At 40.3% G+C, this 23,821-nt stretch overlaps 2 protein-coding genes across 2 annotated transcripts in view; one reads left to right on the forward strand and one right to left on the reverse strand.

Moving 5' to 3' along the window:
- Positions 1 to 955: 955 nt before the first annotated feature.
- NIPAL1 (NIPA like domain containing 1) lies at positions 956 to 21,909 on the reverse strand (the record flags this gene model as incomplete). The annotated part of the gene is made up of 6 exons (XM_081093628.1): positions 956 to 4,699; positions 5,470 to 5,630; positions 7,111 to 7,201; positions 9,357 to 9,413; positions 11,183 to 11,449; positions 21,864 to 21,909. The coding sequence occupies 6 exons, from the start codon at positions 21,907 to 21,909 to the stop codon at positions 4,089 to 4,091; spliced, it is 1,233 nt and encodes a 410-aa protein (XP_080949754.1). The 3' UTR covers positions 956 to 4,088.
- The window catches only part of CNGA1 (cyclic nucleotide gated channel subunit alpha 1), a 32,587-nt gene continuing 29,978 nt past the window's right edge, over positions 21,213 to 23,821 (forward strand). Inside the window, exon 1 of the mRNA XM_081093616.1 lies at positions 21,213 to 22,508. The gene's annotated coding sequence lies outside the window, so the exon portion shown is untranslated. The remainder of the gene's footprint in view (positions 22,509 to 23,821) is intronic.

Here is a 23,821-nt window from a genome sequence, read left to right on the forward strand (position 1 = left end):
TTCCGCCCTGGCCAGTGATAGCAGGAAGTAGGGGTGGAGCCAGCGATGGGAGCTGGGCACGGTCGAAGCTGGCAGTCCCAGGAGCTAGGGGTCCCTTGCCTGGGCCTAAAGCGAAGACCCACGATCGCGGGGCCGCTGCAGCTGCGGGTCCCCGCTGCCCGGGCCGGACGCCTCTGTCAGAGGCGTCAGGCCTGGGCAAGGGGCCGATTCTGCGATTGGAGGGTGATGGGGGTCAACACCTGAGGGCTCCCAGTATGTGAGAGGGGGCAGGCTGGGCTGAGGGACACTCCTCCTCCCGCCCCCCCCCCCCACACCCAGTGCACGAATTTCGTGCACCGGGCCCCTAGTTATTTATAAAATGGCAGGAAAGAGGGGACATGGGACACAGGCTAGAGACAGGCCTTTTCCACCCTATACAATTCATTTCCATAGAAACAACTGAGGGCGTTGTTCTCAAATGAGTCCTAATCAAATCAGGGAGAATCGATCAAGTCATGGTGATGTGGTCTCTACATGAAACGAAGTTTTAGTAACACAGGGGCTAGAGGCAATTTGTGTAGGATTTGTAAATGTAAACTTTGATGTAATGCAATACTACCAAATATTTTTATACTACTTTCTTCGCCTTCTTATAAATCTCTGGACTGAGAGATTTCATTATACTGACTGCTTTGAGCTCCTATCTTATTCAATGAAATTACTGGAATCTCAGATAGTGTCACCTACCTTTTGTTCCAGTAACGAGTCAGTTATATGGGAGATGGTTTGTGGAGAGCCCATTTCTAAAAAACAGGTTTGAATTTCAAGGAAATTGACCAAAAAAAATTAACCTAAGTGCAGATATTTTAAAAAACCTTGAAACTTTTTTTATAACCAACAACTAAATGGGGATAATTTTGCCATTACATAAATTTAACTTCAATAAACTAAAAACTGAACTTCAACAAGCATAATTCAACCACATTATTTTATTGAAAATGAAAAATATACAGAAATATTAATTTAAAATTTGTAAACTTTTAAAAATGAACAGTATTTATAAACATTTGAAAAATAGAAAACTTCATGACCACAGAGCTCATTCAAAATATCTGAGAAAATTTCACATATATTCATATAAATTACTTTTCCACAAAGTTTGGTTGGAATATGAAGATTGCAGTTAGTTCAATTTTATTAGTTTTATTAAGAAAAATAAAATATTTCTGTCGGAATCCTTTTGTATCGGTTTGTGTTGAGATACTATAATGATGGAATTCATTTTCCCTTGAGTTACTTAAAAGGAGCTATTGTGACACACATTGAGAAAAGATGAAGAATGTATGAAAACTGGCAACTAATGGTCCTTACCTATCTAGTAATAAGACTTAAGAATTAAGATGTTGATTCAAAGAGAACTAAATTTTATTAATTGTCTCATCTATCAGACATGATGTAAGATGCTTTCCATGTATTTAATTTAGTACCCTTAAAATAAAATAAAGGTGTTAATTTTATGTTGCTAAAGCTAAACGGTTTTATGAATATTTTGCAATCTGAACTAAAAATAAAATCATAACCATTAACTTAAGAATACAATTTACAAGACCAAAAATAAAATGTAAGTATTATGTTTACAGAATTAGGAAAAGCCTTCAATTTGGCTGTGTGAGGACAACTTTGTAATCCTTAACAACACAAGTGCAGATATTCACATAATAAACATTCAGATATCATCGATATGAGATAAAGTGTATATTTTAAATATATACATATATGAAACTTTCAGTTAAGACTAACATGGTTAGTCTGAAAATGGGGATCCAGCTTTTTATTCCTCCTCAGACAATATATCCCTATTTGGAGAAATTTATTCTGAGTTTAAGGTTTGCAATAACATTTTAGTTTTTCAATGCATACTGAAGAAGCCCACCAGGGATGTTTAGAGTATGTGAAATATTTCATTGTTTCTCAACATATTTCAACTCATTAAATTTTTCTCAGTCTTTCTCCCGGGCATATATGTCAACACCAGTTTATTTTCCAACCCAGGGTACACATGGTTCTTGTGTTCCAAGAACCTTCAACCTGAACACAATATACCAAGGGCAAAGCTTTGTAACAGGTGACATTTAAGAAACATCTGACACTGAAATTCACAGCCTCAGTGAATTTCCTCACTAAGAAGGATAAACCAATAAAGTTTTCAATAGGAAAAAAAAAGTAAAAGCATGTCTACATTTTTCAAACACTACCTTTTCCTACATATTTGTGTTCATAGCTTATATATCTGATATACAATTACAGTGAAACAGCAGTCAACAGAGTAAACACATATTTGATCTGAGGTATCAACCCATGTATCTTCCATGGGTTATCAGTTTTCAGAAATTTAGAACACACTGAGTTGCATTCAACACTAAACTGCTGAAGAGATGATAACAGTACTTTGGGACTTGGCAGTCACCTCAGGTTGTCACTGTGAAATCAGTGATAGTTCAGTAGGACTGATGAAGTGCTAATATCAGTTTAACAGAATTCTGAATAACAGATTGTCTATTATTACCCAGGGTAGATTATGAGCTAGATTGCAAACAAACATCACAGACCTTTGATGTTAGAACAGATAAATCCAGTTAACCAGGAGGGTTTTTCTTTTTTGAATGTCACAGTTTTTTTGGGTTAGGATTTTTGTTTTGTTTTGAGAGAAGTAAGTTTTGTTTTGTTTTGAGAGAAGTTTAGAAATTCAGCTAATTTCTCCTTTTCTATTAAATCAACGAGTGATCAGAAATCTGTCCATAAACATTAAAGGCCACCAAAAGTGTTATTCCTGCTATGCACTTGGAGACAGGAACACTTTATGTAAGTTTCAATACAAAATTTTTTTTTCTGGTAGTAGTTCCTGAGGTCTTAATATTTTGTTTTCTAGGAAGCTAACTCCCCTTCTTATTCATCCAAAACACTTATAGGTAAAATATACGGAAAACATGGTAAGCGTGAGAGTCAACAGAAAGAGACAATCTACCAATTATTGTGGTAGGTTATGTATATTTTCAAAAAGGTTTGTAACTAATTATAATTTCCTTAATAAGCTGGAAAGTGCTAAATTTCAAGAGGATGATTATTATAACTCATTCAGGTTTTTCACAAAGATTCTTCTAGTTGTTTCCAAATAGTTTGTGGAAAAACCAACCTTTGGGAATTAAACATTTGAGAAAAACTGAAGTGTACAATATCATCCTAAAATAATGTAGCAACTGCTTTACAAAAATCTTCATATCAGTAAGAAAAAGAACCTTTGGGATAATAGTAAAATCAAGGAATAAAATGAATACAAGGATTTCCAAACTAAACTCACCTAGATGTCTCCAAAAACTCAATTTTGTCTTATGTTGTTTAGGCCTGAGTTAAAAGAACTCATGAACACAATCATTTGTGTTTCTTTTAGTAAAAAGAAAAAAAGTGTTTCCTTTACTTAAGGCATAAAATATTTCCCTCCTCCATTCTCCCCTTTTTACTTGGTAATAAACTTCTATGGTATGTCAATAAATTACAATTACAATCCATAAGCTCTTTATGGACACATATTTCTTTGCATTCTAACACACCAGGAGCAGATTTCCAGAGCTGGCCTATTCTTCTCTTTAACACTCTACCCTTCAGCTACCATCTAGTTTAGCTAAATGAAGTTGGAAGGGGAGGGAAAGCATCAGTGATCTCACTTCTCAGTTTCAATAATTTGAAACTATGACTCATCAGAGAATGACTGATACTCTGCTTATCAGCACAAAGTTTATCTATTAATTACTATGAAACCAAGACTAGCAGCCAATGAAATGAAGAACCACCTGGCCGGCCAAATATACTGTGACCAGAAGGAAAGAGATTTCAAGTTTGCAGAAATGAGAAACAACAGAAGTCTTCTGGAGGATGATCAAAATCTTGATTTTTCAAAGATGATGGCCAAAAATGAAGGCATTTTTATTTGGCCTTACATCTAAATTATTAGGACCTTAAAAATGTCAGCTTTCCTAATAGTTCTGCAGGTATTCCTTCTCCTCTCCAAGTGTCTCTTCATGGTTCAAGCTCAGTGTTTGTAGAGACTTTGATCATTCATGAGTCCTGCTAAACAAGGTAATGTCATCCTCATATCCCAAGGTTGAACATTCTATATTCTCTAGTAAGACATACTTGTCTTCATTGCCATTCAGAGAGAGGGCTTCTTTCTGAGTGGCGGATGTCAAGTCACTCCAGGTGATGTCTGTGTTTTTAAAAGCATGTAGAAGGAAGATGCCATTGATAATGGTGAAGAACCCACTCAGGGTCCCGATGATATCACCAGCTCTCATGCCATACCATTCTTGGAACAAGATGGCAGAGCACGTCACTACCATGGTTGTAAAGAACACATAGTAAATGGGAGTCACAAGAGATGTATTAAAGGTGTCTAGGGCCTTGTTGAGATAGTTAATCTGTGTCGTCACTGAAAGCACAAGTACAGCCAGCAAAACAAAGACCAGGGGGTTCTTGTAAACTGGCTTCCATTCCAATAGTTCTTTAATGGCAATTCCCAGGCCCTTCACAGAAGAAACTGAAAATGCTCCAATCAACGAGCAGATTGAAATGTAGACTAATATGTTGGTCTGTCCTTTCTTGGGAGCCACGATCAAAATCAGCACCAAGGCGATCATGGTAATGATCACAGCAAAGAAAATGAATCCTGTTTGGAAGAGAAAAGAATTAGACTTCAGAAAATGCTCAGAGGATCATGTCTTTGTGAAGTCTTATTAGTCAGAGTTTAGGAGCACAGGTGTTTTAGAAAGAGAAGTGAGATTAAATGAAAAAAAAAAAAACAAACCAAAAAAACCAACAACAACAACACTTGACTGCATAGCTCTTTATATTTTCAATGGACTTTCCCAAACATGTCATTTGAATCTCCCAGAAAATACTGTGAGGCATGGAAGATATTGGCTGATTGACTTTTTTAAAAAAAATTTATTTTATTGATTTTTTTACAGAGAGGAAGGGAGAGGGGGAGAGAGTTAGAAACATCGGTGAGAGAGAAACATTGATCAGCTGCCTCCTGCACACTCCCTACCGGGGATGTGCCCACAACCAAGGTACATGCCCTTGACTGGAATCGAACCTGGGACCCTTCAGTCCACAGGCTGAGGCTCTATCCACTGAGCCAAACTAGTTAGGGCTGACTTTTTATTTTTAGAGGAGTGGCCAAATTTGGGTTGGAGCATAAGTCTTTAGCCTCTCCTCTCCCCATGTCTTCATTTCATTGTGCAGAGGGAAAGCATGGACACAAAAGTAAGTTGTGTCACCTTTTCAGAAGACTTGGAATACTCAGTGAAACTTAACTGTGTCTCTTAATGCACGACTTGGATTGTAGGAAGCCTATTACAATATTATTACAAATTCATTTGATGAAGAGAGAAAGTGGAGCAGAATTTGAGTATTTCTTTTGGTTGAAGCACAGACCTGGGTCTCTCAATTTCATTTCCATTTCATGCAAAGAAGCGACTTCCTCTTCTTGTGGGGCATGGATAACCATCACAGTTGACCCCAATATACTTAATACGCAGCCTATTTTCCCATGAATGTTCAAGTGCTCATTTAAAAAATAGGAAGATAATATCGCACTGTTGGGAGAAGAAAAATAAATCACGCTTGTTCAATCACCTTTTGATTCCATAGCAGCTCAGAAGTCACATGGTGGCAGAAGCCACTGTATCCCAATCAACTGATCTGAATGTGCTACGTGACACTGAAAACCCTGATTAGTTTTAAAACACAGAAATGATGGTCAATCGTATCTGCTTAATTGCCTTTATATCTAAAGAGTTAAAATAGACATTCTATATCCCTCTAAACTTCCCATGACCTTCTAAAAAGGGCCCACTCAATTCATTTTCTATTTTTCCATATTTTCCATCTGATACAGTTGGAATATACATGTTCATGAAAATGTCAAAGAAAGATATATGCTTAAAGATTTACTCTGCTCAGGACTGATATTTAGCTAGAACACATAAGTACAATCATATGGGTTGTCAAAATATTGAAATATCTCCTTACCAGCTGCTCCTGCCTGATACTTTCACCTACCCAATGCTTCCACTACTTTGGTTGCCATGGTCTCAGGTAGTTCCGGATTGGCACCACCATGGACACCAGACTGTGCCATCCTGCTTCTTCACCAGCAGGTATGCCGTGGCTCCTGCACACCAGCCTCCTTCCCCTGATGCCCTGGCATTCCCACCAGGGTATTACCAGTACCCATTTGCACACGAGACTGATCAACTACCAGGTGTTTTCTAAGAGTCGCCCTGCTGTGGCCACTTGTGAGGTCTTCAGCCTCAGCAAAAACATAGCTGTCATTCCCTGTATAGACAGTGTTCTAGTGCTTTATGTGTATTGACTCATTGAATTCTCAAAACAATCCTACAAAGAAGGTGGAAAGAAGTGAGTAGGCCCCGTCATAATCCTTCCACCAGAGGTTGATAATGCATGGAGATAAAAGGAAACGAAAAACAAACAAAATAGTTGCTTAGCTACAAAATAAGAGTTCATGGGCTCATTGAACACATTCATTTGGGATCATAAGAAAGACTAAGATTAGATCCACATTCTATGAACGGGAACATTTTCCTGTTCCCAGCACTAAAAGAAACCAAGAGACCTCCAAACAGAAGTATCCAGTAGTAGATGCAAGACTTTTAGCCAGAGTTGAAATTTAACCCAAACACTATGCTTTTTAAAAGTCCTCTGATAGCAATGGTCATTAACCACTATGACAACAGGGAGGATTAAAAGGGCTGTGGCAATTTGTTGAGGTGAGAGAGAAAAAAAAAAAAAATCTGCTTCGTTGACTCGTTGAAACATAACACACAATTACTTTATGTTAGCATCAAACCAAGCTCACTCTCACAGGTTTTCTAAAAAACAGTAAGGCAATCTATTTCCTATTTCTCCTACAATTTATGGTGTAGTCTTCTCAAATTACCTTTGTGATTTCTAGATTTTGTTTTGTGATATGCTTCGCAATATGTTTCTTGTGGGGTTAAGCTTATCATGGTTTTAAAATCCCTACGGAAGCCACACTCTCTACGGCTCACGTACCTGATGAGGACACTCAGCGCGCCCAGAGGCGTGACCAGCGTGGCAGGTGCAAAAGCGTAAGCTGCAAAGTTTGCAGCCTCTCCTGCTCCCACTGGAAAGCAAGCAGCAGCATTAGTATGAAAGATGGACTGACTTGTCAGGAGAGAAAAACAAATGACAGACGCAAAGCTGTAGACTCTGATCCCAAAGACACTGACAAGTTGAACAAAAAGGAATAATTAACTCTTTTTAGGGAGGGAGGGGGAAGATTGGTAATAGGGATGCAGATAAACCATAATTACCTGGTGATACAAGCTCAACTAACACAAAAGGTGGTGATGGATACACATCTTAAAGGACTTTCAATAAAGATTTGTTATTTCAGTACCAGAAACATATATAGTCACTGATGAAATCTAGTAGCGGTGGCTTTGGAGTAAGCAGAGAATTATTCTGTTTGCTCAAGAATAACTACTGTTATGCAAATTAACAATAAAACAACTCCTAAAATTGGAATGCCCAGTAGAGCTCTACTGCCTAGGCAGGGACAACCAGACATGCCCACCACAGGCCCATGTAGCCAGGCTTCTCTGAATTGCAGATGACCAACAAGAATGTAACACTATCTTAGTAGCTCAGAGAGATCCAAGCACCTGTTTTAAAGTCATAACAATGTGCTCCAGCAATCCGCTTTTTAGCTGGGGAACTCTAAACTTCCATGAGCTAGTGTGATGCAAATAGCTTCTAGAGTGAGAGAAAACTCCTCTAAGAGCTGGGTCTTCTATTTGGGGCCAAATTATTCTCATGGGTCACAACTGAGCACCTGAACACTTGCCCACGGAATGTGGTATTTCATGCTGGCCAACTATGCAAAATAAACTTATTGTAGAGAAAGTTCTGGAACAGATGAAAGACGCCAGCATACTTTTTCTTTTCTCCTCTGGCTGCTATGCCCCAGCCCCATGCCCCCAGCCAAAAGTACAGGAGTACTTAGCTTCAGGAAAACATCATAAGACAAACAGAAATAATTAGGAGACTACTCTCATAAGAAAAGCAATGGCCGTTTTCTTAGAATATTAAGCTTTCTTGAATACTTTATATTTTTATCTTTATAGATGACTTTTCAAGAAGATAAAGGACTGTACAAATTTATTTTTATTCATCATCTTTTTAGATTCTGCCATTTGTTAAAAGTATTCCAATTCTTTCTTATAATAGGATCTCACAGATACTGCAATAGTACAGGAAAATAAATGGGAAGTTTTAAGGTTTCTGGCTACAGATGTAGATGACTAGCAACTGGTGTGAAACTACAATGTATGAGGCCCTCTCTTTGGAAGTCAGAGGTTCGGGATTTAAGAAAGTTCAGAGGCATTAGGAGGGAGGTAGAAATCTGCAGAGGGGCCTGCGGGAGGTGAATGCCTTCTATTTGGACATCACCTTGGTATTTAGAAAGAACTTTCAGATGCTACAGTGTCCCATTTAATCCTCAGAGCACGTTTAGGAGGAAGGGGAGTGCTGACAACCTCCATCTCTCCCTTTCAGTGATTTTCAACCTTTTTCGTCTCATGGCACAAATAGACTAATTGCTAAAATTCTTCAATACACCAAAACATATATTTTTTTGCCCAGAGAAAATAGGTATAATTTTGATTCATTCACACCAAATGGCTATTGTTGGGTTGACTGTTGTCATTTTATTTATTTGACAATTTAAGGGAAAAGAGGTAAGTGCCCCTGACTAAATAGTCAGGTATTGCATGTTTTAAAAATTCTAGCGGCACACACCAGGTGAAAATCACTGCTCTATCTGTTTAGTTGCCAAGCAGTCAGAGGGGACTTGAATTTATCCCTGTTTTGGTCCTGGCCAGGAAAATGTACCCATTCCTTAGGAAATATGTAGTTAGAAGAGTCCCAAATTTTAACTCAGTGCTGGGAAAATGTGGGGGGAAAGCATTTTCTTCAATTATTATGGAGAACAGAATAAGAGAAAGAGAAGTCCATGATAAAATGTAATACTTTACATGTTAACTTTTCCCTGTGCATTCCAAGATAGTATTGAGAACATGGAGTGGGGAAGAAGGGTAAAAATAAATTTTAAATAAATATGACTTATTTTATATATAAGGCAATATGTTATACTTGCAAAAGTTGCTAGACTTAAATGCTATCCTTACCAGGCAGTTAAATCAATCAATTTTAAATAATTCCATGTAATCTATTTATCATTTTGCAAGCAAACACTATTCTCAGCATTAAGGACTTACTTGAGAGTAATCCTGCCCACCAGAGCCATTCCTTGAGGTAGGAATGTCCACCTTGACCTAGGAAAATAATAAAAATGAAAAGTAAGTTCTTTTTTAAAATACATTTCAAAAATATATTTTAAAAATATTTTTATTGATTTCAGAAAGGGAGAGGGAGAAATAGAAACATCAATGATGAGAGAGAATCATTGTTCAGCACAACCCGTTTTGGGGATCGAGCCTGCATGTGCCTGACCAGGAATCGAACCGTGACCTCCTGGTTCATAGGTTAATGCTCAACCACTGAGCCACACTGGCTGGGCAAAATTAAGTTCAAACATGAAGGAAGGTTGGCGAATTGACTTCTAGCTACTGGAATATGATTGGAAAAGGCAAGATTAAAGCCACGTCAGTATACGTGGTCTTTTAGCATATTTATGTGGCCATTTCCAAAGATCCTCCAACACTTTCTAGTATTATATTTTGCAATATTTTACCCAAGTCATTTTCTTTCTAGTTTAGGTGTTTAGTTATAGGTGTTGCCATGTAGATTTTTTTTTTTCAATACAGATCATCTCTTCCTTTAAATAGAATAGTTTCTTCTTTTATCTCTATGCTAAAAAGGCCTTTTATTTTTTTTAATTTAACTCTAACCTATGTATTATTTATTTTGATGAATGGTATAGAGTAGAACTTTTATATTTTCTTCCTCTAATTTTTGCCACTTGTCTCAATACTTTTGATTGAATAATACATCCTTTCTCCAGTAGCTCAAAATGCCACTTTAAAAAAATCATACATTAAATTGTTGAATGTACTTGGGTCCCCTTAGACATTTTTAATTATCTTTTATTGTTTTGTCTTTTTAAATTAAGATAGCACTATCGCATGTTCTATTTTCTGGTGGTGTAAATCTCCCCTCAATAGTACTCTTTTATAAACTTGCTTGCACAATTTATAGTTATTTATTTTTCCATATGAACCTTAGAATAATATTTTAGCTCTGTTATAATATTATTCTTGATAAGAATGAATACGAAATTCATGGTTAATGAAGGATAGTCAAGCAGAACTATTTAGCATGTTAAATGTCAGTATTAACAGCAACCTAATTCTATGGCTATCCATTTGATTTAACAAATATTTATTGGGTGGCAAACCCTATGCTAGGGAAGGCTCCTGTTCTTGTGACTCTACTATTAATAAATAAGTAAACCCATTGACAAGTAAACAAACAATAAACGTACAAGGACAAGTTATTCTAGATACAATGAAGGAAACCATTAGTGCAAGGACAGAGCACGCTGGTGTGGGAGACCTGCCCAGAGAGAATGGTCAAGGAAGGCCCTTTTGGGGTGATGGTATTTAAGCTGAGATCTCCAGGAGGAGTCAGGCAAATGAAGGGCTGGGAGAAAGGAGTTCCAGGCCGAGGGGAAAGACCTGAGGTGGGAAAGAACTTGGTATATGCCAGGAACCAGAGAAAAGTAGGTGGCTGGGAGCACAGCGGAAAATGAAGCTGGGGAGGAAGCAAGGACCAATTCATGCAGGAGGCCAGAGTCTGTGGGAAGATGTTAGATTGTGTCCCAAGCGCGGGATCTGACTTTGACCCTGAGCCTGCAGAATAAAGCTATGAAAGGAAGAACCTGTACTACACTCCAAACCTCTAGAAACAAGAATTTTAGACTTTCCCTAAAGGAGACACAGCTGGTTCAATCCTGGAAACTGCTGAGAAAAGAACTGCTACCCATGTAGATAGCTACAATGAATAGACAGGAGCACGATGATCTTAAAATAGGGTTATTTCTGCGGTTAGCAACTTGAATTCGTTAGCTGCATCCGTTTCTTACCAGCTCTAGTAACGCCCTTGTTGGCCAGTTGCAAGAGGCCCTTCTTTTTCAATATGAAGCTGGAGCCAATAAAAATACTGGAACTTACAGCCAGGCCCAAGCCCACATAAAGACTGTATTTGTTTTCTACATTTGCAGAAGTGCTCAAGTTGGTTAGGCTGGAATTCAGGTCTCTGTAGAGGACAGGAGAAGCCAGCAGCTGTGACACATTTGTGATCTCACACCACGCCTGGGAGGAGTTTGGACAGACCAAAGACAGCACGTAGCCTGGAAAAAAAGGAAAGAAGAAAATGTCAACAAACAATAGGGAGATGCGTTCATGTTTACTCCCCTTCTGCAAGAAAGAGAAACTTGGGTGGACAGCACTGAAACTCCATTTTCTATTGCATGAAGGGAAGTGCCCAGCAGATGGTGCACATGCTTGATTTGGCTGACATAGGTCCTTAAAAAATGTTTAAATTTATTTAGTTTTTATTATTTAAATATAAGAGATTGTGCATCAAAGTCTGGGCTCCTCTTATAAATTGGAAACTTTTGGCAATAGTTGGTTCTTTGTTCTAGAAAAACAGTAACCTGCTCCAGCAGCAGGAAGCTGCTTAGATCTGGCTTGCGCTCAGAAATTCATCACAGTTCCCAACTCACCCCCCCCCCCCCCCCCCCCGCTTCCCCACTTCTCTCCTTCACCGTGTCAGTCTGTCTCCTGGAAAGCAGTGTCTGTGACATCTGAATGTTGGGAAAGGGAACAGCAACCCATTGGGCCAGAAATCACCACCTTACAAGAATTTAATGCATTTGGTGGGGTATGAATTGTGCACTTCAAAAAATGTGTTTAAAAATGGGTTCCATTTTCTGTACCACATTCCCTGAAGGGAATGATTTTTCAGGCCCACTAACCCACCTTTGCCTAAATAAAATAGAACCTGAGAGAAAAATGAGTTCACCATCATTAGGCTTTATTTTAGAACTAGAGGCCAGGTGCAAAAAGATTCGTTTACTGGGGAGTGTGTGTGTGTGTGTGGGGGGGGGGGCGGGTTGCGGGGGGGCCTGGCCTGTGCCCTCTCACAATCCGGGACCCCTCCGGGGATGTCTGACTGCTGGTTTAGGCCCAATCCACAGGGATCAAACCTAAACTGGCAGTCGGACATTCCTCTCGCAATCCAGGACCGCTCGCCCCTAACCACTCGCCTGCCTGCCTGCCTGCTCAGTGTGCTTCATAGCAACCGGTCATTCTGCCTTAACGGTCGCTTCGGCTTTTATATATATAGATGGGATTCAAGTAAGCATGTAAAGTTACTGAACACAACCCATTATTATTGAGAGGAGTTTTTAGGGGTAAAATAGTCAGGTTTAGGGAGTCTTAGGAATTAAGGGGCCCATGGGGGAGGGAGGCACAGTTGGTTGGGAACTTGAAGCTGGCAAAAGGCATAAATTCACAAAGAAGAGAAGGCTCCACAGAATAAGGGGAGAGGAAGACACCCATTCACAGAAGATAAGGGGGAAACCACAGGGTGTAGAGAAACAAAAGGGAGAAAGAGGAAAACAGATTTTCACATGGTATAGAGAATTCTACCACTGAAGGGGGGAGAGAGAAAGAGGGTCCCCATGTAGGGTTTGAGCTTTGAAGCTGCTATAGTGACCAATAAGAAGGGAGCATCAAAAGACAAAGAACTGCAGCCTTTCTAAGCCTTAGGAACAAAGGGCTCATGGGCTACCCCTTTCGGGACCCCTTCTCCACATGGGAGTCTGTACTTGTTCCCAATCAATTTCCACCTTTTCATATGCCACCTTTTGTCCGTGGCTTCACTCTTCGAATCCACCTGGACAAGAACCCAGGAAAGAAACCACCTTTGCTTGCTGCCCAGAAAATATGATGATACTACAGCCAATCTTCTTCATTTGGGAATTCACATCTGGGGTTTCTATTTGAAGAAATGATCTTTTGCAACTCAACCTTTGTGATGTGTTCTTTTCTTTTGCTTGGGGTGTGCAGGGGGAATGGAGTATGTTTTTGTAGTCCATGTATGTGAGCAGTATCACCCTGGGATGATGTGCATATTAAAATTCACATCTTTCCATTAAAAACAAAACACAACAAAACAACACCACGTGTTTCAGTCTGGCTCCCGCATTTCATTATATAAGTACCTTGGAATTTTAAGGCTAAACACCAAATGGAAACATCTGACACTATATTGCAAACTGTTTGTAATCTGTTCTCTACTTGAAAAGCTGTCAACAGGTGACATTGTGATTAGATTTTTTTACTGTCTTCTCAACTTTTTTTCATTATAAAGCCACATTTTCTCATTTTGAATTATCCTAAATAAAAAAGAGCAAAGAAAAATTAATCAAGTAACAAGTTTAGAATTGAAATTAAAAAATCAGTTTTATATCTCAAAAATCCTAAGAATGCATAGCAAGCTAAAACAAAACAAAATCAGTTTGATCAAATGATGTCTTACCAACAAAACTTTAACAATTGGATGGATGCCTCCCTGTCAAACATTATGAAGACATCTGAATTTTACTACATATAAAGTTATGAAGCAACCAAAAAGTTCAGGTCAAGAAAAAGGTAAAAAAATGTGAATTTAAGATTTCCATGATTATTTCATTTATCCCTGCAACTTGAAGATGAATCAACTTTGATTCAGAGATAGAGGATAAATTCTGAGACAAAACTTATATTCTGAGGAAAATTGTATTACTTCAAGGATATTCTATATCATTGACAAATTTTCAGTCAGGTTGTCTTACTAAGAACTGCAGTAAATTTTCAGACAAACTAGACCTGTTCTGGGCACTGTTCATTTCATTTAAACCCCAAGAATAGAAAGTCATTTTAATAGTAATAATTTTAATTAGTTTAATTCATGAGAAAACATGTGATTGACTTTCCAGTAGATTCCATGGCTACATTAATGCCACTTACTGTGCAGTAACATAACCATTCCAAAACTTCATCTCTGAAAACAGTGTGGGTGGACCTCATTCCAGTGAAACAATATTCTTTTTAAGCTGTTGACACAGCAAAATGTTTCCGACATTTTAGGGGGTGTGGGGGCAGAGGGTGATAAGGGACAGCAAATAATCTTTGTTGCATTTTGTAAGTTCTCATTGTAAGTGGCAGACATTAATGCTGCATGTTTTATGGCAGGCCAAATAATAAAAATCTTGTCTAGTTACTGACTTTAGAACCTAACTTATTTTGTGTTTTGGGTGGATGTTAAGGAGAGAGCCTGCAGCAGATGCGACTGAAGGAGGGAGTGAGGGAGTGGATGGTGAGTTGGTGGGTGTGGAGTGGAGAGCAGCAGTGGCGAGGAGGGTGAAACAGGATGTGTGGGCAGGGACTTTGGAGTGTTCCGGAGGAATCAGAAAAATCTCCAAATCAGAGTTTGGCTTTTTAAGATTTGTGTGAGCAAAGTAATTATATGGGAAATTTAATCTGAATTTTATTCGACATAGAAAGAAAATTTATTATATTCATTATTTTTCATTTTAATAGACACTGCCAATAACCCTCTAAAGTGACTGTACCAACTTATACTCCTGCCAGCAGGGAGCATACATTAGTTCTTTGATGTTGTTATTACTTAGTTTTCTAAATATTAACTAATATTTAGAAAATATGTGTCAGTTATATAGAAAAACAATTCAATAGACACTAATGAATCAAACACCCAATTTAAGAAATAAAACAGTACCCCTCAGAGGTAACAACCATCCTGATTCTCCTTTGCTTAAAAAGTTTTCCCTGTGTGATTATATCTTCAAACAATAAATTTAGTTTTGCCTGTTTTTGCACATATAAAATATAATCATTATGTATGTATTCTCTGGTGACCTGCTTGTTTTTGAGATTTATTGATGTAGATGCATGTGGCTGTAGGGTTTGTTTTTTCCCCCCACTGTTCTATAGGATCCCACTGTATGACTATCTCGCAATAAATTGTTGTTTTATTGTTGGTGAACATTTGGGTAACTTGTACTGTTTTTGATTTTACAAACAGTATTGATAATTTCTCAACTATGTTGAAACATATGTACTTGATATATGACGATTGTTGATGCTAAAAAAATAGCAGTTTCATATGGTTCAACTTAATATATATCTTCTATGTATAGGTGTGAGAGTTTACTTACACACACACAATTTAATCATTTAAAAACAATATTACATTTCCTATAGGAATATATGCCTTTTCCCTTAAGTTCTAGTAATATCTATAATTATGGGCAAGTTGAGTAATCAATCACTCTTAGCTTCAGTTTCCTTATCTCTAAAATGAGGGCATTTGAAGACCTACTGCATGGGAGAACATATTTGCCAATGATATCACCGATAAGGGTTTAATCTCCAACATTTACAGGGAACTCATGAAACTTAACAATAGGAAGATAAACAATCCAATCAAAAAATGGACAACGGACCTAGCTATACACTTTTTGAAAGAGGACATACGGAAGGCCAAAAGACATATGAAAACATGCTCAAAGTCACTAATTATACGAGAGATGCAAATCAAAACGACAATGCGGTATCATCTCACACCTGTCAGAATGGCTATCATCAACAAATCAAAAAACAACAAGTACTGGAGAGGATGTGGAGAAAAAGGAATCCTTCTGCACTGCTGGTGGGAATGCAGACTGGTGCAGCCACTGTGGAGAACACAGTATGGAGCTTCCTCAAAAAGCTAAAAATGGAACTCCCATTTGACCCTGTGATCCCAATTCTAGGAATATATATCCCAAGAAGCCAGAAACGCCAATCAGAAAGGATATATGCACCCCTATGTTCATAGCAGCACAATTCACCATAGCTAAGATTTGGAAACAGCCTAAGTGCCCATCAGCAGATGAGTGAATTAAAAAACTGTGGTACATCTACACAATGGAATACTATGCTGCGGTAAAAAAGAAGGAACTCTTGCCTTTTGCAACAGCATGTATGGAACTGGAGAGCACTATGCTAAGTGAAATAAGCCAGTCAGAGAAAGATAAATAACACATGATCTCACTCATTTGTGGCATATAGAGAACAACATAGACTGATGAACAGGGACAGATCCAAAGACAGAGAAACAGCGATCAGACTATTAATCCCCAGAGGGAAAGTAGGGGAGGGTGGGGGTAAGGGGAAGAGATCAATCAAAGGACTTGTATGCATGCATATAAGCCAAACCAATGGACATGGACAACAGGGGGATGGGAGCATCAGTGTTGGGGGAGGGGGGGATGGGGGTTAATGGGGGGGATGAGGACACATTTGTAATACCTTAACTAATAAAGAATTTAAAGATAAAAAAAATAAAATGAGGGCATTTGACTTGATTCTGAAGATGCCTTCTATAATTTGATGGTTTGATCATAAGCTATCTTTGTTCCCAGAATAATTTATTGATGATCCTGGCAGCTCATAAATGTTGCCAATGGACCAGCTCTAAACTCACAGGCACTTTTAGTTGGAAGGCATTTTAAAGAAACAGGTGCCAGGATATTAAGTGACTTGCCAAAGTCGTGTAACTGCCCAAACCAAGACCAAGTAGCTATAGCTAATGTTGAGAGAGAGAGAGAGAGAGAGAGAGAGAGAGAGAGAGAGAGAAGTGCAGCACCAATTTTGAGCCAGAGGGGAACAGAAGCTGTGCTGGACTCATGTACTGCAGCTCTGGGTCCTGGCTTTCCTCCTGGACTGGTGGGGACAAGTGTGTGCCTGTGGCCCCAGAGGCTGTACTTCTGCATCAAGATGGAGCTGAGCCACCTGGTCATGGGTGAGACATCGGGCATGGTGTACCGAGGGCAGTTCTTTGTTTTCCCTCAAGTATATCTTGCCACTTTACCTCAAATCCTCCTATGTGTGCATTCCTGAAATGCATTTTCTGTAATACAGTGGAATGATCCTCGTTCCTCTGGCAATACCACAAGGAGACAAATCCAGGTGGACATGTAGCCTCATGCAGAGACACCCAGGCGAACCCAGTCGACATTAGTCAACTATCAGCCTAACTGCAGACACATAAGCACGAATATACAGGGCGAGGCAAAGCAGATTTACAGTTGTGAGTATGGAAAACAGAGTGTATTATTGTATTATTATTTATTAATGATTGTACTGTTTTCCATACAAACAACTGTAAAACTATTTTTGCCCCACCCTGTATGATTGTTATTTTAGCCACTGAGTTTTGGGTTGTGTGTTATGTAGCAATAGCTGACTGATACACCTACCTATTCCTATTAGCAAAGTAAAGAATGAATGAAATTTCCTTGTATCCCTAAATTTATTCTGCAGATAACATTTTTATTGAGTGTCTATTATCTGTCAGGCATTTTCTAGAAGCTGGGGATGCAACAGTGAACAAAAGAACATTCCTACTTTCTTAGAGTCATTCTAATGAGGGGAAAATAAGATAGACAAATGAACTAATAACTACATAATATGTTGAGTGCCATGGACAGTGGTAAAAGCAGCATAAAGAAATACTTTTTAAAAAACAACATTAAATGTACAACCTCTCTGCTAAGTATAAATGCAAAAATCTTGAGGGGACAGTTTGCTTGCCAGTAGGGGGGACTGCAATCAGACAGGCTGGCTGGGCTGAATGATCAGGTTGAAGGATAGCAGAGGACAAGATCAGGTGAAAAGAGCCTTTAAATAAGTAGGTCCGATGTTGCCATTACTCCTCAAATTCTACAATGGCTTCCCTCCTCATTCAGAAAAAATATCCAAAAGTCCCACCACAGTTTACAAGGGTCTATAGAATCCTGCCTCCAGCTACCTCTGCAACCTCTTTCCCTACTATTATTTTTTTTTCCCTCCGTTCCTTTCTGAGGCTAAGTTTCTTCTCACCTTAAAACTTTTAAGTAACCCTTACTTAGCCTGAGTAGTGAAGTCGTAGCTGGCTGATGAGGAGCTACCTCCTCAGAGAGACCTTCTCGGTCTTCCCAATCTAAAGGAACTTCTCAGTCAAGTTCCATCATATCATCCTACTTAATCCTGCCAAACAAATGTCTCACAGTCAATTATGGTTTTATATAGAAGAGTATTGTATATCCGTAAAGCTTTTTCATTAATTCACACAACAAAATAGTTGTTGAACACCTACCACACAAACATATGTTAGGTATTCATTTATTCAACACTTGGTGAATTCTTACTGAGTACTTCCTGTGTGCCATGCCCTGTTCTAGGAACCTGCGAGATAGTGATCAACAAGGTAGGTAAACAGGTTTCTGTTCTCACAGAGCTGATGATTTTAGTGAGAGAACAAACAGAGGAACAGGAGTAAGGGGAGCAGAATAGAATGAGTAATAATTTTGAGTAAATTCGGAAATCATTCATAGTAGACTACATATCAACTCTGTTAGGATGAGGAAGAAGCCCACTATTTCAATTAACCAAAATAAAATTGAAAAAATACTACTGATTTTTTTTAAGTTAAAAACCTGTATCTTCCCACCATCAGTGTGTTTGGAAGCCAAGAATTCCAATAATTATCAGATTTCCTACATAAACTGTTGTTTTCACTTTACAATCTGTATATTACTAAAGTCACTAAACTGTTAAGATAAAATTCCCATAAAGTTAATAAATAATTAGTGAATGAAGATGCAGGAAAGGAACCTAAGGACTAATATTGCAATAAGGATGCATTTATATCAAGGTTTTTAAACCTTGATACAGTTCATATTAAATATTAAACTAAGCAATTAATAGTATATTGTTTTCTGAACTTTAGTGGGAAATTTTTACTACCTTTAAGCACTTTTAAATTTCACCACTTAGAAAATCTCTGGAAGGCTGGGAAAACAACTTGTGCAAAAATTTAAACTTGTAGTAAAAAATCAACATATAAGCCACTATATTTTACACCGAAAATACAGCTTGTCCTGATAATACAGGTTGTGTTCATTTGGTGGAATTTTGAGAAATGTTTACGATATGGATGTTTTTAAAGAATAAAATCTCAGAATCATTATACTGTATACCATTGAACCAAGAGGCCAGAGAATGGAGATGGGCTCCTACCGAAAAAATAAACGCCCCAATAATTTTGTGCTTAGTTTGATCGCTAATTATGAAACCTTATCCAATTCTCTGGGCCTTGGTTTCTGTATCTGCAAAAGGATATAATGGTTACCTAATAAAACTCACAGAATTGAACATGTGTGAGGGCAAACTGGTATATTTTTATGTTAACCTGTTTTGAAAATTTAAGATTCTATACATGGAAAAAAAAAGATTATATACATGAAAGTGGGACACACGCTCATCAGTACATGAGAGATACAGCCAGTTCTTAAAGAAGTGCACAGTTCCTGAATCTTCTCCTCTCAAAACCTTGAGGACAGGCCGCATCAATTCTAAAACCACCTGTCATTTGTCACTCTTCTGGTTGGCTGCACCCTGGGAAGGTGGCTCACTCAAAGAAAACTTGGAAAACCACTGGGCCCCTCTCCATCTCCAACCCTCCCTGCCGCCAAACCAGGTCAGAGTTCTCAGGAAGATGCCTTGGTGTCCCCTGGCACATAGTCTTCATGCAGTTGGTGCTTCACAGGGGATGGGTGTATTTCTTATATTCTATTTTCATCATGTCATACTTTCATGTGAATGAAGCTCTATTGGAGTCGAATTAAAACATGTAAGATAGGTGACATAATGTAAAAATCCTGAATAAAAAAAACGCTTCATGTGTGTTTAAATTTAATTTTTTGAGATTAGAAGGCCTTCTAAAGCATCTATCGTGTTAAAAGTAAAAACCACACTACGGGGTTCACTCTTTCTGCATGGAAGTACAACCGAATGCTCTATCCTCAGGTCTTATGATGGACTCCTTGTCATTTGGATCTCAGTGCATATGTTTCTTTCCCTAAGGAGCCTTCCCTGTGTACCCAGTCTGAACATCATAAGTTTCTCATTACATTATCCATGACACTCACCACTCTTGCCCTTTTTTTAGTCATTTGTTTCTTGCATATTATCTGTCAAATAGACAGTTAGCTGCATGGGAGCAGGGACCTGGCCCTAATGTCTAGACCAGACTCTCTTGCAAATTTCTCTGTACTAGCCCTAGGCAGATGCCTGGTACATGGGACTTGTTAAAATTGAGACTTTACTCCATGTCAGGCTCCCTATGTAATCCCACCTGCTTCTAATCCTCACAACTGTAAACTGTAGGAATTATTCCCAATTTTTAGACGAAGAAAGATTCAAGGAGGCTGAAATCATAGCTGAGAAGACAGTCGGATGCTCAAGTCTAACCCCCTTCCCACCACTACTGACAACGTGGATTCCGAATCTTTCCCCCCTGTCTCCCACACAATTAACCACAGGGATGAAGCACTGAGCTTAAATATTTCTTCTTGGAACTAAATGTATTAGCAAAGCAGGGAAAACATCAGGAAGTTCAAACAAGCTGGTGGAGTCCACACACCCTCCTCACAGATCCTTGGGTAAACAAGGGTGGATGGGTTAGTAGCAATTTAACTTACTGGTTTAGGAATTATTTTGACAAAGGTCACACAACCTGACTATCTAGGAAATCTACATCCAGCTGCCTTAGTAACCACTTCCAAAATCTCAGCTTTTGGAGAGTTTGTGAACGGTTCAGGCATTTGCTCTTTCTTTGTGTCCCTTTTCTCTCTCTCACCATAGTTTTGACTTTTACTAGTTCACCGCCTTAAAAGCAAACAAGCAACCAACCAACAACAAACCTCTCCAAATCAAGGAATAAGCCGGAGGGACCAAGAGGAGAGAAAACCGGGGAAGTTGCCAGCAACTTTGGGAAAGGCATATAGTTCTTGTCAGGCCCTTTCACTGCCTCTCTGCCTATTTACATTCTCATCGGATAAATTACAAGTTGCCTTTATGTGACAACCGTCACAATTTCCAGCTGATACACACTCTTCCTGTCGCACACACACCCACCACCCCCAATTTCCGTCCCGGTCGGGGCTGTGACGTGCCCTGTGACTGCAGAAAGCCTGCGGGTGTTGTGAGTACCTGGGCGCGGGCAGGGGCTGAAAGCCCAGCCCAGCGAGCAGTACGAAACCGACTCATGACTGTGCCCAGTTCTCTTCTCCTCTCGGTTGGGCTCTCGCTTCAAGCAGCCAAGAAGTGACTGCACAACGAGTCAGACGCGCGGCTCGTGGGACCGGGGACTTCTCCTCTGGAAGTGAGAGATGGGGGCGGCCCAGGCGGGTCCGGCGCTCCCCCGCGGCCCGGGGCGCCTGACCTTTCGCAGCCACGGAGGGCGCAGCGCAGGACTCCGGTCCCGGGCACGCCCTCTGGCCACTGGATGACGGACTCTGGAAGTGAGTCAGAGCGGCTCAGGCGTCTTTCTCAGATGAGACTTGGAAGTCTTCCCACAGCATCCTGAATTCCTCCGTCGTAAGACTCAGCATATTGTAATGTACAGGGATCTCCCTTCCGCCCTGGGGTGGGAGCCCCAGGTCTTGTTCGACTGACTCGGGCTTTCCCACCGAGGCCGGCACGTTGTAGGCGCCAATAAGTAGCTGTTGCCTGGCTGGGTACTGGCTGAGCGACTGGATGCATGCATGCACGGAGAATGCATCAAGAGTCGGTGTGAGTCCCTTCCTCGCCTCTGCAAGGACCCGGGACAGCCCATCGATCTCATCGCCACCCAGATGCCAGGTCCCCCGGCTCGGGGCAGACACTCACCTTCTCGGCAGGGTTCTCCCGGCGGCAGCCTCACCTCTCCCCCCATGGCCCCCAGGCCGGGCTTCCCGGGCGCAGGAGCTCGCTCCACACCCACCGGGGCTTCTCCGCCACCGCCTGGACCCGGGTTCCCGCAGAGCTGCGCGGGCTCCGACCTGTGTGCGCTGACCCCGCCCCTGGAGGCCTCAGCTAATGGGGGTGGCTGGGTGGGGCCCGCGGGGCCCGCCCCCGATCAGCCAGGTTGGATGGACCTTCCCGGTGGGCCGGCGGCGGCGGCGGCGGCGTCTCCTCGTCGCGGGTGTGACGCGCGGGATCGCTTACTGCGTCTCCTTTCGGCAGCTGGAGCGGGGCAGTGGGAAGCACAGACACACCCCGCCGGGTGGGGGCGTCTCTCCGAGCGCGGAGGCCGCCGCGCCAGCTCTCGGGGAATTGGTGGAGAACGTGTACAGGCCGTGCGGGGCGCCCCTCTGGCTCGCCGGCGTGGAATGCCTCCCGCTGCTGGATTCTGAGCGCTCTCCGTCCCACGTGTGCGGCTTTGCATGGAACTTGCTGGCCCCTGGAATTCTGCTCTGATGGCCATGCCCAAGTTTATTCTGAGCGCCCTTCTAGGCTGTGATCAGCTTCTCCCGCGCTCCTTCCGCTTCGAACGTGAGCCCCTCTCCGCCCCCTTTTTCTTGGTCATAGAGTTATTTGCAATAAACCCTAAAGCAGTGGTTCTCAACCTTGGCTGCACATTAGAATCACCTGGGAATCTTTTTAAAATCCTGATTTGTGGGCCTCATCTCCGGAAATTCTGTTTCTTTGTTATGGGGTGGGATGAGGCCCAGAAATCAGGATTTTAAAAAGATTCCCAGGTGATTCTAATGTGCAGCCAAGGTTGAGAACCGCTGCCCTAAAGGAAAGGCAATGCTCAAACAGAAACGACTGATTCCTGCAAAATACGAATAGTTCACATTTATGGTATTCTTACTTTACCAGGCATGTGTAGGCACTTTGTATGTATTAACTCAGTATATCTCACGACATAGTCTATGAACCCCTAGTTTACAGATGAGGGATCAGCGCTAAAAAGTGAGGTTGGGTCAACTAAGTAGTCAGTGGAAGGATTCTTGTAGCAGGTCATTATGCAAATGAAATGATTACAATTCCTGCTGCAGCCCTCATCACAGGCCTTCGTGCTCTGGAATTCCCTGAAGGAAAGGCGGTCTGCTCACCTTGTCTCTGCTCTAGGTCGTCATTAACTTTATTACCTAAGAGTTTCAGAGCAGAGGCCTCAGTCTTGCTTTTCTTGTTCTTCCGCTGATGAGAGAAGAGTTAACCATCAGTCACCATAGGGCACACAGGTTCACATGTGGATGACTTGGTGGAGAAGGAATAGCACGGGGAGGGGTATGGTGAAAATTGGATGGGAAGGAGATTTATGCCAAATTTGGATAACAAGCCTTAAAACTTAGACTTCTATTTAAACGTTTTGTTTGAACATCAGATTTGAAACTTTTACCTTCATCAAAGATTGGTGAGAATAGTAAACGTGCTCTGAAGCATTAGTTATTACTTATATATTTAACCGACACAAGTAGCATTTATGTGGGCAAGCACTATTCTAAACACTTTACAAATATTTGCTTTTTAAATCACCATAATAGATTCTTTATTAACCTCCCTCCTCCCTTACAGATAGGAAAGGGAAGCAGACAGACATTAAGTAACTTGCCTATGGACACATAGCTAATAAGTGGTGGAGCTGGGATGCTAACTAAAGAAGTCTGGCTTCAGAGTCTGTGCTCTTACCCCATTTGCTAAATGGATATTTTAAAAAAATGGATATATAAAAAACTAAGAATTACTGTTGAGATGATTTTTTTTGTAAAAATTGAATTCTGGCTTCTTAGTAAAGTCTATTTTAAGCAGGAGGTACTTTGTTGTAATTCTTGTTTGTTGGTTCTAGAAATAAAGACAAA

The sequence above is a fragment of the Myotis nattereri genome (genome assembly GCF_964212035.1).
Source record: "Myotis nattereri genome assembly, chromosome: 1".
Lineage (NCBI taxonomy): Eukaryota > Metazoa > Chordata > Mammalia > Chiroptera > Vespertilionidae > Myotis > Myotis nattereri.